At 43.6% G+C, this 15,729-nt stretch overlaps 1 protein-coding gene across 1 annotated transcript in view; it reads right to left on the bottom strand.

Moving 5' to 3' along the window:
• Positions 1–989: 989 nt before the first annotated feature.
• Positions 990–15,729, bottom strand: part of PRKCQ (protein kinase C theta) — a 133,934-nt gene continuing 119,194 nt past the window's right edge. Inside the window, exons 16-18 of the mRNA XM_080917902.1 lie at positions 11,018–11,206; positions 2,688–2,816; positions 990–2,183 (exon numbers count right to left, since the gene is read on the bottom strand). Coding sequence (XP_080774028.1) covers positions 2,025–2,183; positions 2,688–2,816; positions 11,018–11,206 — 477 coding nt within the window. The 3' untranslated portion in view covers positions 990–2,024. The remainder of the gene's footprint in view (positions 2,184–2,687; positions 2,817–11,017; positions 11,207–15,729) is intronic.

Below are 15,729 nucleotides of genomic sequence, written 5' to 3'. Positions count from 1 at the left end.
AAGAAGGGAGCAGGGATGCTGACACTGAGCTCACCTTCTCCTCAGAGTCCACGATCCCACCCTAGTAAATGGTGTGTGTGTGTCTTCCAACCCCAATTCCCCCAAACAAGAAGATGTAATCCCTCAGAGGTGTCCTTGGAGGCTCATTTCCTAGGTGATTCTAAACCTGTCAGGTTGAAAAGTTAATACTAGCCATCACACAATATAAACACAGAACAATAATACTTGATATAAAAATAAGCATTAAGGAAACCGGTGGGAGAGAAGAGATTGCCAACAAAACTCTGGTTCGGGGTCCAGGTGATAGGGCCATTAGCAGAAACAGGAAATACAAGGTAGAATTACACACCAACTGAAATGCAAGCATTCTGGGCATATTGGGTTAATGATGTCTGCTGGCAATGGGGAGGGGGGCTGACAGCCAGAGATTTGCAGTTGTCTGCATGGAGTGGTACTTACATGTCAGAAGTAGACAAATATCAGAGGTAGTAAAGGGGATCAAGGGAGAGGGGCTTCCTGAGGGATTAAGAGTGGGAAGAAGGACAAAGAATCAAGAGAGGAGCAAGATGGGATGCAGGAAAATGTCCTTAGAAGGTTCTAGAAGGCAGGCTGGAGAGGAGCATTGATCCTATGTGCTGCAGAAAGATGAAGGGAGGGAGAACATTCCGCCGGGGCTAGATGTCATCACCACTGGAAGATGTAAGGCCAGTGATGGCCGGAAGGCAGCCTGTGGAGGCCCCTTCATCAAGACATCTTTTGGGGGAGAGGGAAGAGAAACATAATAATGACTAAGATTTGCCTGAATATCTCACCCCTTTGAGGAACTCTATCTCATATTTTCTTATTTTTAAAACAAATTCAGTGCTGACTACATTTTGAGGGTCAACAGAATGCACCTATGTCTTTGAGAAAACCCGTAGAGAATCAAACTACTAAGAGGCATCTTTCTTTCTTTCTTTCTTTCTTTTATTCCATTTTACACAGCCGCATTATCATCACAAACATCTCACCAAAATACACAAACAGCACAGGACACTCTAAGTGTATAGTCAGTACTCAAATTCAACAGGACTGACTTCCGCAAGTAGCATGCACAGGTTGTTTGTCTTGCAGGATGCCTAAAAAGGGGTTTCTTTGTCACCAAATCACCAGGAATAACATGATAAGGGATTGTTTTTCTTTGTCTCAGGGGAGTCATGCACTTCATTTCTTGTCTGATGGGAGGATGGTAATGAATGTCTACACTGACAGATCAACACAGAACAGAAGGGTGAGGAGGTTTGATTGGCAGCAGCAAACTACCCTGCCCTTGTTGGTTGTACTCTACTTCTGTGAGAATAAGATATTTCACACAGGCAACATCCTTATCCTTCCCTGTTGGTGACCAGGGAGGGCTCTGCCCATTGCCCCTTAACTTTTCCCTGCCTTGTGAATATCAGGGCTAGCCAGAATGAACAGATTCGTAACTCTCAACTTTCAAGCTAAGTTTATTGGAGAGCCTCCCATTACAGCCTGCTCAGGGCTTCCCCATTTGCACCCTTCTGCCATCGACATTTCCACAGACATGTGCAGAGCAATGTGGGTTAGCGGTTCCTCCTCCGTGGTCGGATGGAAATTGACTTCTATAACAGGCGATCTGCTGTCCCAGTCTTGAGAAATCTGTTCCATTTGCACCTTGGTTCACCAACCAGCAACTCATGTCTAGGGCAAGAGCAGAGTTAGGTTTGGGATCGTTCACAGTGTGGGGAACCGTCTTTCAAGTAAATCACTAGAGTTAACAATGATCTAACTTCAAGGGCAGCTGTGAGAGATCCCAGGAGATAGAACAGGGTGACATCATTAGTGACATAGACATGGTTTGTGCTACAGGTAGCAGGTCAAGTGAGGAACTCAGCGGTCCTCCCTGCTTTTGTGGTTGAGTGTTTCTTTTCTTCTCCATCGTGAAAAAGAGACTCTCAGAAGTGTTACTTGACCCAGTTCCCAGACAGAAGGCAAATCCCTTCCAGTCTGGGGAGGGATGAGGTTCAGGAGCAAATGAGAGTCTCCATTCCTGGGTTGATGAAGGAAAAGTTGCTGAACATGTTCTGGTCCATGCTGTTGATGAGCGCTCTGTCGGCGAATGACAGCCGGGGCTTCTCACTTAGGAACTCCTTGTCAAAATTGCTGCAGTCGAATGGTGATTTCTTGGTCACACAATGAGGAGGAAGAAAAGGGAAACAAAAAGGGGAGAAAATTAGCCATCAAGTTGATTATCTTAACTTTGCTTATGGAGACTATAGTGTGTGTATAACCAGTAGGTTCAAATCCTGAGTCATCATTTCTTTTATTAGAATAATTAATTTCATGTAAAGGAATTATTACATTTTACAGGTGTCGGTCACCCAGATGGCTACCATTAAAAATGTAAGTGTTGCATGCAAAATCCATCTTCTCTGACAGTCCCACTCAGAAACACGGTCAACTTGGGAAGGTTCTGCAAGTTATTTTTCCCATAGGCGGATTTTGATGATGCAGTTTTAATTTGGCAAGCAACCGTAACACCCGCCTCCCCCTCCTCTAGCCAAATGGCGGGGATTTAAAAAGCATGTTTCTCCAGTGTGGTCTGGGCAGGCTTCAGGACTTGATTAGGGGACAGTCCGACAGAAGAAGGAGCTGATGGACAGACTGTCCAGTGGGGGAGTCCTTACCACTTTTGGTCTGAAGGGTGGGTCAATCTCTTTCCTCTCAAGCTCTTCCCAGTTGATCTCTCGAAACAAAGGATGCTGTCGGATGTCTCCTCTCACTCCCAGCCTCTTCTCAGGCTCTCTCACAAAAAGCTGCAAGGGAGCAGAGAGGGAACTGTTCACTTCTCTTAGATCAAGCAGGCGTGTGCGACGTGGGGTGTGAGTTTTGTTACTGACTGCCGTGTATGGGGAACTCTAACCTGATGCCCTCTCTAAGTGAACTTTTCTAGTCTTTGACCTACTTCTTCTTTGCCCTAGGCAAGCTCTACTGAGATGTATGTGAGCCTGGCGTAAGATCAGCTTCACTTTGTGTTACTTACAGGGTCTCTGACGAAAGAGAGACTATAAGCGATTTTCATAACTGGCTGGATGCTGCTCTGGTTCGTTTTACTTGTCCATCTGTCCCAGCCTAGATTCACCTGTGCAGAGCTGGCTCTGACACTCTGGCCTGTGGCTGCACTTGCGAGAGACTGAGGGGGGTGATAAGGTCGGGGGTGCCATCAACCCCTGGGTAAATGGTCTGGATTGTTTACGAAAGGCTTAACTAAGCATGAGCCTGGGAACAGTTCAGTAGCAGCATTACTCTATTGCCTCTGCTTTAGTTCGTGTGTGAGTCTCCGCCCCGATTTCCCTCAGTAATCGATTGTAACCTTTAGGCTGAAACAAACTATTTCCTTCCCAGGTTGCTTTTGGCCATGGTGTTTACCAGAGCAACAGAAAACGAACTAGAACATAAGCCAAGTGTCCGTCTCACAGGGTTATCCTTAGAATTAAGTAAAACGATAGCATACACATACACACATACATGTATATATATCTACATTTGTGCCTTCACATAGAGAGGTAGGAAAACATGCATACCATCCACATGTATGTGGACCCCAGCATGTACACACACATTCATGCCTGTGCATATATGCGTAAGGCTAAGCATACATGGGTGTGTGCATAAACACATATGCACACATTTCAAATGACCCCTGTTTCCATACACATATCTGCCCACTGTTACTTCTGGTCTGTAATACCCATCAGCATAAGCCAGGCAGAGTGTTTGGAAGCCCGGCACTTAATAGGCCAGGGAAGGAGGATCATGAGTTTGAGGCCAGCCTGGTCCAGTCTGGACGATGTTAGCTTGGGCTTTATAGTGAGATACTATTTGAATGCCCCAAAGGGTTAAAAAATAAAAACGACCCCTCAGCAGAACAGAGTGAGTGACTAACTTATTTGTCTGACTTAACTGCCCGTCCAAGTGTGACATTTCTTATGAAGATGGCCGATCTTAGGAGTCTAGCATTAGGCTAGGAGTCGCTGACAGTCAGCTGAGGTCTCTGTAACCCATCGTCCCCCCTCCACTCCGGCAGCCCTGCTGACGAGTACCATATTCGCCTCTCCAGCCTTTCAGCCAGTGTTTGTGTGCCTTCCCTCTAGATCACCTAACAACCGAAGTGGAGACTGCACGACGGCCAAGCACCCTCGAAGCTTCTCGCACGTTAGCCTGTCCAGGACTGTGGTGCAGGAGAGCCTAAACGTGAACTCAGAAAGTAATGGGCTCTCTGGGTGTCTCAAGTTACCTCTCATTTCTGTATCGTCAAGGTGCTTGTCTAAACCATCACAGCTGGGGTGCTTTAAGGAGACTATGGCCCCTTTAAGATAGAAAATGTAGGGATTTCCAAGAGGCTCCCATAAGGTTTTGAGCCCCATCTCTTGCTCTCACAGCCAGGATATGGCCTTTGAAAATTTCTTGTAATGATGTTACCTAATAACTTGAAAACCCTCAGAGTGGCCGATCTACCCAAATCACAAAGTCATGCTATTGAGAACAGCTGAAGAAAACTGGAGATTTTTCTCTCATTAACTGGCTAATTTACTAATTATAGAAGAGAGGAGCTCTTAACGTTCCAATTATAGTCAGGCATGCTAGCACACACCTGCAATCACATGCCTACACCTGTGTGGGGGAGATGGGAGGAGCAGGAGTGAAGGGCTAGCCTTGGCTATCGAGTGGGTTTAATGCCAGACCAAGATACTTGAGATCCTGTCTTAATATCAAGTAAAGGTTATGAAACCACTGCACAGCCTGTGAAGAGTCCTTAGTATGGTCCCGTTGCCTCTCTCACTGTTATCATACAGTGGCCATGAGGACTCTTAGTGAGATCACGCACATCCTAGGGCTTTATAAAAGTACCACACGGAGGAAGTAGCCAGGGATTATCATTTAAGAAACTGACTACATTTCTGTATTGTGGAATGAGGGAATAATTTAATTGTCTAGTTTAGGGCTCTTGTAGCCTTGGGTAAGTTTTCTAAATCCTTATTTCGGAGGGCAGCCATTTTCCCATTACTGTAACAAAATACCCGAGACAATAAATTTGAAAAATAGAAAAGTTTACGTTGGCACATGGTTTCAGCCTGTGGTCAGTTGGCTTCATGGCTTTTGGACCTGAGATGGATTAGAACATCCAGGCAGGAAGCTGGCGATGAATCAAGGGCCTTACTTCAATGCAACAGGGAAGCAGAAAGAGAGAAGGAGGTGGATCTAGAATCTGACAATCTCGTCCAATCACCTAAAACTTCCTTGCACTGTGCCCCACCTTTTAAAGGTTCCACTACTTTCCAAACCTCTATCACATGGTCCTTTGGGAGTAATATTTCAGATCCAAACCATGTGTCTGCCTGTAAAATTCCCTTCTCCCAGTCTTTAGTCTTTACATTCTGCCCCAGTCATCAGGGCTCTGTATGAGCCTCTCCGCCTTGATTGCCTCCATTATAACAGAGCTTATCCCTCAATGAACAGTTTGCACCCATTGTCTGTTTTCCAAGTCTGTGTTTCCCGTGGACCTTAAGCTCTGGGGAACAGGCATCACTGTTTCCATTACCCAGAATCTGTGCCTTCCCTAGTACTAAGAAGCACTGAACAAACATTAGCTAACTGAAGACTCTGTCCTCCTAGGGTATCTGCAGACCTCCTAGGGTATCTGCAGATGCCGTCCTGACCTTCTCACAGCCTCTTGGCTTTGGTATAGAAAAGGTACCAGGTTATCAGTAAGATGTGTTTTCCTGTGGACTCAACAACCAATGAGTTGATACATAGAAAAGCACATTTGTGTGTGTGTAACACACATACTCATACATACACACAAACACACATACACATACATATACACTCAAGCATACATACACACACACACACACACACACACAAACACATACACACACACACACACACACACACACACATATACACACGCAAGTGTAGGTGCTTGTGTCAGCCTTTACAGGAAGAGGCTTTACAGGAGCCGGATATACAGGAGCTTTTGAGCTGCTCAGCATGGCTGAGGGGGTTGACTGGTTCTCTGGAAGGGCAGCAAGTGATCTTAAATGCTGAGCTAACCCTGTAGTCCTAATTACGGTTTCCCTAAATTTTAAAGAGAGAATCAGCAGTTTGCCCTCCTTATTGGAAATGATCACAGTGATTGACTTCTACGTCTTAAGGGTATTTTGATGAAGCAAGATGAGACAGCCCAAGTTTAGCTGACAGGGGTTTCCTACAATGTTTTAGGGACTGAAGTTAGAAGTTACTGTCCTTGGCCGACCGTGAGCCATGCTCAGTTTCCTATTAGATTTTGCTAGAAAACATCTGACATTCCTAATATAGAGCTGTCCGAGCTTGGCTTAGGCACCTGTGAAATAAAATAACGTCTTTTCAAAAATAAAAATAAAAATAAAAATAAAGAAGATAATCTGGTCTCCATCCCCAAAACTCAATATTCTTTCTGTCCTTATCTTTTCCCGCAGGGGCAAACAGACTCACTGTGTCCTGAGGGTGACAGGTCTCCAGGACGCCAAGGTCAAGGGCTCTGTGACAGCAAAGGTTTGCCAAGGACATGGGGAAAGTATTTCTTTTGCTAGTAAAAGCTTTCTATATTTACGGAAATGGCTCACTCTTACATAAAAGGCTGGGATATAGTTGGAGGTTTGTTTAAGTTTATTTGACAGCTTGGGTAGGAAGCAATTCTCAGCCATCAGCAGCTGTGACTGGTTCTACCTGCATCCCATCCCCCCTCCAGAGTCTCTCCTCAGGGACAAATGGTCCTGTGAAAAGGAAGATGGATTTCTGTTCAAGAGCATTACTTTCCCATCATTTTGAAGCCCAAGGACCGGATATCCTGCATAAACGAATGGGGGAAGAGAGGGCGCTTGCTTTTCAATTTGTTGCTAGGCAACTGGACAGCAGCATCCCAGCTGTCACTTCTGACAGAGCACAGCCTCTCCTGACATGTAGCTGTTCAGTGGGTTGTACGTGTCCCTGTCCTGAGAGATCTAGGGACAGAGTGTGTTATTACCACGGTATGGGAGGCTGCTGTGCCTTTCAGAGGGGACTCAGGACTTCTCGGGTTTTACATTGTGGAAAAGTCCCGGGAGGGAATGTCTGAGAGAGAGCATTTTCTTTGGATTTTTGCAGAAGAGAAGGCCCAAGGCTATGATGTTGGTTGGATGAAGCTGTAAAGTGATCTAGGAGGAGAGATACACTGGGAATCATCCTTTTTGGTGGCAAATTGCATAATGGAAACTAATTTTTATCGAGCCAATTACTACAATGTGTGCAAGAGGCAGAACAGAAGTTTTCTTTTTAACTAATGTCAGAAATCACAAAAGTTTCCAAGTGACTTTAAGACCTTTTTACACACAGTTCTTCTCCACTTTTATCCTTTAGTGACTTAATTTCTAACCTATTCAGCCAGTCCATTGCTCATTCTTATGACACACTTTTCTCCTGCTGCTGATAATATGCATAAATATTTATTTTTAATTTTTGTATTTGCATGGCATTTAATCTTACATTTACTTTAAGATTTTTATTACACTAACTCATGCATTTATTTGTTGCGTGCGAGTTGATTCTCTCCTTCTATCTTTTGGTCTCTGGTTGTTAATCACAAATCACCAGACTCTGGGGAGACTGCCCCTACCTGTTGAGCCATATTAACCCTACTTCTGCTTTTAAGTTTTCTGTGTGTGAGTGTACAGGTATGTGTGAATACATGTAGTGTGTGCACACACGTGGACATCAGAGGTTAACCTTCTGTGTTCTTTCTCAGGATTCTCCATCCTGGTTTAATTTACTTAAAGTAAAAAAATCTTTTATCACTAAGTTTTACTTTCTATGTTTGGGTGTTTGGTCTGCGTGTATGTCTGTGTACCACATGTGTGCCTCATGAAGGTCAGAAGAAGGTGTCTGATCCCTGGTACTGGAGCTAAAGACATTTTTGAGTCATCACCAGGGTGCTGGGAACTGAACCCCAAGAGGGTGCTCTTACCCCCTCCTCCAAGCCTCTCCAGCCTTGTTTTTTGAGGCAGGACCTCTCACTTGGCCCAGTCTTATCGGTCCTGGCTAGGGCGGGTAGCCGGGGAGCTCCAGGGAACAGCCTGTTTCCTCGTTTTAGGATTCTGAGTGTGCAGCACCTCACCCGGCTGTTGTTAAGTGTTTTTGTTGTTTGCAATGATGGCTCTGTCCTTTCTGATACCTTTGCAGTTAAGACCACAAGCCTGCCGGATACCTGCCCCTCCCACTCCTCTGCAGGGGTCAACATGATTGGTCCCTGAGAATGCCCTCTGGATAAGACTTTTTGCCTTTGGGATCTACGGTCCACTCAGCATCCGTGAGGTATCAATATCCAGCCCTTTCTGTTGTGGCGTGGGTTTGTGTTATACATTCTCCATTTCCTTTTCAGCTGACGCGATCATTTCCTCTTTCTCAGTCTTTCTTACCTTGGCAACCAACTCCCTCCCCCTCCCCTTTCCTCTATACCTTACTTCTGGTTCTGCCTGCCTGTCCCTACTTTACCTTTCATAGTTACCTGACAATGCCCCAGACACTGAGGGGGAACTCAGCTTCTGGAAGGCTCAGTGGGAGGGCTGGCTACGGAGCATCCACACGTGTTGGGACCTTGCAAATAACTCTGGGGCCCCTGTCAGATGACTTCTCTAACTGACAGGCTCCTGATGATGGCAAGAACAAGGTTCTTCCTCATTTTTCTTTTTCCAGAAAGTTCTTTTGGTCCTGGTGCCTCGGGATAGCTGCCACGCTAAAGACTGAGTGTCAAACCTCTCGAAAGTCATATTCTGAAGTCCCGACTCCAGTGTGTCTGCAGAGAGGGTCTTTATGGAAGTGGTGGATGAGGTCACAGGGCTGGAGCCCTAATCTCATAAGATTAATGTCCTTAAAAATGAGAAGGAGCCAGGCATAGCCACTCATGCCTTTAATCCCAACACTCTCAGATCGAGGCAGAAGGATCTCTGGGTTCAAGTCCAGCCTGGTCTACAGAGCAGGTTCTAAGACAGCCAGAACTACCCAGAGAGACCCTGTCTAAAAACTCAAAATAATAAACAAACTAGAGTATTTTCCCACCCCACCCCTCCAGATAGAGCAAGATGCCTATACTCGTTCTACGAAGAGAGCCGGCACCAAGAGCTGACCCTGATAAACTTTAATCGTGGATGTCCAGCGTGCAGAATGGTAAGAAGTGAGTGTCTGCTTTGTGAGATGCATCTGTATTCCAGTGGGAAGCAAGTACGGGCTTGCTGGGGGCAGGGCATCTGATCTGTGTGCATTTAAGTCTTGTCATCTGACCGCATGCTAAGCAGTTAAGAAGTAGCGAGAGAAGTTGCCTGATTAGTCTGGGAACATTTTGTCATGGCAGCTGAAGCTGACATGCTCAATTCACACTGAGTTCTTCATATAGCCAAGGGTAAAGCAAACGTGCTGATTGTCACGAAATTTGAACTTGCCTTTACATAACATGAGGCTGTTTGTATTCAAATCCCACCAGCTTCTTTTTGAATCTGTCATCTTTTTTATTTTAAAAAAAAACCTAATTTTAAAATTAGCTTTCATTCTACGTGTGTTTTGTTTGCTCATTAAAAGTGAATTTAATTGGCCATTCGGGGAGTTTTCTGAGCTCTGTGCTTGTTTGGCTCAGAGTCAGGAGGTGCAGGCTTATTTCTAAATACCTACTTCTATTAACCTCGGGCCAAGGCTTAGTTTCCCATGAGGCTTTGTCACCACCTTTCAGATTCAAGATGCCGATTCTCAGGGAGAGCTCTGGAGTCACCTCAAAATGTCTAATACCTCAGACAAATTGTCACTTGCCTTAGAGACATGGAAATATAAAGTCCTTTTGGTTTAATTCTCACAGTTCTTCAACAGAAAAAAGAAAAGCAGACTAATGATAAAGACGAGCCTGGAAATCACTTTCCTTCCTTCCCCTTCCTTCCTTCCTTCCTTCCTTCCTTCCTTCTTTCTTTCTTCCTTTTTCCTTTTTCTTTCTTTCTTTCTTTCTTTCTTTCTTTCTTTCTTTCTTTCTTTCTTTCTTTCTCTCTCTCTCTCTCTCTCTCTCTCTCTCTCTTTCTTTCTTTCTCCCTTTCTTTCCCTCTCTTTCCTTTCTTTTCTCCCTCTCTCCTTGCTTTGGTACTGGGAGAAAAACCTAAACCTCGAACCTTTGCATGTTTAAAAATCCCGTCACTGAGCTGCAGCTCATCCATGGAAATGTGTTCAAAATTTTTTATTTAAGATTCATTGCAAGGGATGGAGAGATGGATCATTGGTTAATAATGCATATTGGACTTATAAGGACATATGTATATGTGTATGTATATATATCTGAGTATAAGATATATATGTTTATGTGTATATATTTGTGTATGTATATGTCTATGATGTATATGTATATTCCTATGTGTGCTTGTTATTACATTTATTATAATATTATATTACTATAGGCCTAAGCAGAGATCCAAGCTTTGGAAGAATAGAGAGCTAGGTTGCAGACCACCTCAGCATGACTGTAATCCCTCCTCCACAGGCCAGAACTCTGAGAAGTCTGGCATGCATGTTGAGTCTGACATGCTGACTGGGGCCTCAGGTTACATGCTTTTAGCTTCTCGTTGTAAGATGTTTGCGATCTAAGAGGCTGTCTTTCCCTGGAGTAAATAGAGATGTCTGCATCCTGCTGAAGGTCCAAAGACGAATGGAGTATGCACTAGCCAGAGAGGAATTTTGTATAGGAAACAAAGGATGCTGTAAGCCACGTAGGGTGATTGCTTAAAGAGCCAGCTACACCTCCATCCAGGGTCACCAAGGTTGCACCATTTCTCTTACAAATGGAAAGAGGATTCATTTGACTTCCTTCCCGTTGCTTTTTTAGTGCTAGGGGACAGACTCAGCGCCTTTCACATTTGAAAAAGACTCTCTCCCAGTGAACCACACCCCAGGCACTGACTTCATTTCTTACCTTCACTAGAAGGTCCTTGGCCTCCCTTTCTAACCACCTCGGGTAGAAGGGGTTGTCCATGCGAATGGAGTGGAAAAGCTCCTCTTCATCCTGCCCGTGGAAAGGCGACTGGCCGATCAGCATCTCGTAAAGGAGAACCCCAAAGGACCACCAGTCAACGGAATGGTTGTATTTCTGACCCAGCAAGATCTGCAGGACCAAAAGGCAGAGAGCATCATCAGTATGTGATGACAGATAACTGAGAACCGTGCCTTCTGGCCAGCGGATGACTGGTACAGAAATGGCTATGCCATTATGCCATGACCAAGTTTCTGTGTATATAAGTAAACACTTGAGAGTTTCATTGCGCATCTTTCTCCATTGGCTTTAACTGCACCGAGCCTGGAGCTTTCATTTTCCATCTGTGCAATGAGGGTCTGGGGGGCGGGCGGTGGGTACTGTGTCCTACAGGGCTCGCTTGAATGTAAGTTCTCCATTTCCTTTGGTATGGACAGCTAAATGAAGCTTACTGGTTTCTATTCTCTCAACACGGAGTAAAATCCCCCAGGGACTAGATTACCCAGAGATACCATTTAATCCAGTCTTTAAAACCCAGCCAATCATAATTGTTCACGTTGAGAATTATGCGATTAGCCAATGGGATGCAGTATCAAATCATACGATTAGCATGAGAGAGGAGGGCCGAATTCTTCAAATCCTGAAGCCAGAGGACCAGAGAGTGCCCAGAGCTACGTGCAGTTAAGAGACTGGTCTGGTCTGTCATCCAGGGAGGAGGGCTAGAGGCAGGACGTTACTGAACTTAAAAACAAAAAACCCATTTTAATCAGTTTACCGTTTATAGCAATAGAGACTGTGCCTTGACTTACGGCAGTTTCCTTGCCTGCTGTTGGAAGGCTGAAACTGTACAAGCCACATTATACATCGCCTGAATGCAGCAGGCCTGCGAGCTTTGCTAAAACAGTTTCTAGCGGGATCCATGAACTCCTGACGATGATGTGATAGTGGGTGTACGAACAAAGGCAGCAAAGTCAGTGTGCTTAAGAGACATGGGCACTCTGTTTAATGTAGCAGCACACATCGGAACTAGTGCACAGAGAAACCGTGATGTGTAGATACAGCCCAATGCTACCCAAACTTACAGACATATCTGACCCCAGGTCTAGGTGAAACAAGACTCCACTCAGGTGAGATGCTCAGGCTCTGGATCAGAATGTAGTGAAACATAATACAACGTCCCATAACCCAACAGTTCTGATGGCATATAAAGTATCACTTGCTCTGCATGGGCTGAAGCTCTCATTGGCATAGCTTGGGGAAGACTCCTTCCTCCTCCATAAACCTACCTTATTAGAAAGGACATGCACACTTCACTATCTTATTACGGTAGCTCCAAGGAGCCTATGGAAAGTAGGAAATTCAAGGTGATTTGTGACCTGAAAAATTTTTATTTTGATGCTGCTTGAATGAGACTTATCCCCATGTGTGAAAATAAAGATCGTTTTGCAATCCGCCACCATTGTAAACTGCTACCCGATAGCTGTAATTCAATATTTAAACATAAAAGCTCACTTTAAAGTTGACACACAAGAAGTCAACTTCATTTGCCTTAAGGAAAAATGTTAAAGTCGACCCACAGAGAGTGAAGAGATTCACCATTAGTATGGACAATCAGTTGGTTCCGCCCTACACTCAATGGAGAACCTCCTATACTAGGTACCAGGCTCAGACGCAATTCATGAGATATGCCACAAGGTGGCGCCAAGGCAACCAGAACCGCCCGGAGCAACAAGCCTCTCTGTAAACAACTTCATTTTAGAGCAAGGAATGAAAGAAGTTTGGAGAACAGGAGACAGCTGTTGTGGAAATTAGTGCTTCGAGGCTAGGTGATGTTAGTTAAAGTAAATGCAGTATTATGCTAGGAGGGAGGAGCAGAAGGCAAACTTACACAGGGAGCAGGCTGTTCCAGAAGGAATGTTAACACACACCAGGTGTTTTCATAAACGATTGTCTTGGTTCCTAAGAATACCTGAACCCACGGCGGTTGTCCCTGGAGGATGACTGGGCTTTGGAGGCTGTGTTTCTTATTTCAGATCTCACAGAGAGCTGAGAGGACAGTAGCAGGTCCTTCTGCCCCTTGGAGCTAGTGTGTTAAAGTGTACACACTCCTTGGATGCTGATGAATAGCTACTCGATGACATGAATCCTGTTAGTGGAATAGAAGGATCAAGTAGCGATCAGAGCATTTGGACTAGAAGGAGTGTTTTAATAAGTGCTCTGGATAAGTGGGAGGTAAGAAATGGTACTTGTGTTTCAGCCATGTGGGAAGCCAAACCAGTGGACTCGTTAACCATATTTTGGCCAAAAATAAGCTTGCTTGAAAAAAAAAAACTCTTAAAAATAGTGCTTTGGAGGATGGACTTAAATCTGCTATCATCAGTGATAGATAGCCCTTGCTAAATACAGATTATAAATTCTGTTTTATGTTACACTTGCTTGGCACCTTTGCCGGTCATGACATTATGAGACAAAAAAAATGATTTGTAAAAATTACATTTATTTAGTGCAGCAAGGCATGTGCTTGCCATGGTGCATGTGTGGAGGTCAGAGGTCAACTTCCCAGGAGCCCATTCTGTCATGTTGTTCCTAGGGACGGATCTTAGATTGTCAGGCTTGGTAGGAAGGGTCTTTACCTGCTGAGCCAGCTCAAGGGTCCCTAAACTAAAAAAAAAAAAAAAAAAAAAAAAAACAACCCCTCCCCAAAAAATAACAAACAAAAAAAATTAAAATTCTTTCATCTCCTAAGTATAGACTTCACCTATCATATCAAGGAAATTTCTCTCTGCAGCAGATGGAGAAGCCATTACTGAAAAACAATAAAAATTCAGAGCTAGGAGCCCAGTCCCAACGAATGCTTTTGCTATACAACTCCAACGTCTAAGGCTCATGGGACAGTGATGAAGAGGGGAAGAAAGACGGTAGGAGCCAGAAGAACAGGAATTTGCTGTGAGATTGTCTCTAGTCAGGGTTTCACTGCTGTGAATAGACACCATGACCAAGGCAACTCTTATTTTTTTTAATTGAACAATTTTATTTTAAAAAACAAAGATAAATGTACAGATTTTAAAAGCATTTTTGCATAACAGTATATGAATACAATTTTGTCAGTACTTGATTTTTTTAAAGGTTTGGTAGTATGCATTAAAACCTTACTAGTTACAATGAGCATAAAGTACATGTAAAACAAGATGTAACCTGGAAATAGTCAAAGTTTTCTTGGTGTGTAAAGATTAAGCATAATGATTTTTTATTTTTTCTTGGCCTTTGTTTTTTGTGAACTTCATATAGTCTGTAAGTTGTTTCTGGGGTGTTCAGAACTTTCTGGGATTAGTTTCCAAATATCAGTGACTGCATATTATGTCTGTTCTTTTGTGACTGGGTTACCTCACTCAGGATGATATTCTCTAGATGCATCCATTTTCTTAAGAATTTCATAAAGTCATTGTTTCTGATAGCTGAGTAGTACTTCATTGTGTAAATATACCACAATTCATCTACTGAAGGACATCTGGGTTCTTTCTAGCTTCTGGCTATTATAAATAGGGCTGCTATGAACATTGTGGTGCATATATCTTTGTTGTATGTTGGAGCTTCTCTGCGGTATATGCCTAGAAGTGGAATAACTGGGTCATCAGGTAGTACTATCTCCAATTTTCTGAAGAACCACCAGACTGGTTTCTAGAGTGGTTGTACCAGTTTACAACCCCACCAAAGTGGAGAAGTTTTTCTCTTTCTCTGCATCCTTGCCAGCATCTGCTGTCATCTGAATTTTTGATCTTAGCCATTCTGATTGGTGTGAGGTGGAATCTCAGGGTCGTTTTGATTTGCATTTCCCTGATGGCCAAGGATGACAAGCACTTCCTAAGATGCTTCTCTGCCATTTGATATTCCTCAATTGAGAACTTTTTGTTTAGCTCTGTACACCATTTTTAAATAGGGCTGTTTGATTCTCTGGTGTCTAACTTCTTGAGTTCTTTTTATACCTTGAATATTAGGCCTCTATCAGATGTGGAATTGATAAAGATCTTTTCCCAATCTTTTAGCTGCCGTTTTGTTTTCTTGACAGTGTCCTTAGCCTTACAGAAACTTTGCAATCTCATTAAGTCCCATTTGTTGATATTTGCCCTTAGAGTGAGAGCCATGGGTGTTTTGTTCAGGAAATTTTCTCCTGTACCTATGTGTTCTAAAGTTGTCCTTACTTTCTCTTCTAATAGTTTCAGTGTATCTGGTTTAATGTGGAGATCTTTGATCCACTTACACTTGAGCTTTGTACAAGGAGATAAGAAAGGGTCTATTTTCATTCTTCTGCATGCTGAATGCCAGTTGGACCAACACCATTTGTTGAAGAGGCTGTCCTTTTTCCATTGAATGTTTACAGCTCCTTTGTCAAAAATCAGGTGACCATATATGTGAGGGCTCATTTCTGGATCTTCTATTCTATTCCATTGATCCACGTGCCTATTTCTGTACCAGTACCATTCAGTTTTTAGCACAATTGCCTTGTAATATAGCTTGAGGTCAAGGATGGTGATTCCCGCAGATGTTTTTTGTTGTTGAGGATGGATTTCGCTATTTTAGGTCTTTTGTTTTTCCAGATGAAATTGCACATTGCTCTTTCAAACTCTATGAAGAATTGGTTTGGAATTTTGATGGGG

This window comes from Micromys minutus, assembly GCF_963924665.1.
Source record: "Micromys minutus genome assembly, chromosome: 6".
Taxonomy (NCBI): domain Eukaryota; kingdom Metazoa; phylum Chordata; class Mammalia; order Rodentia; family Muridae; genus Micromys; species Micromys minutus.
Note: the sequence above shows the minus strand (reverse complement) of the source record. Positions and strands in the feature narration are given on the sequence as shown.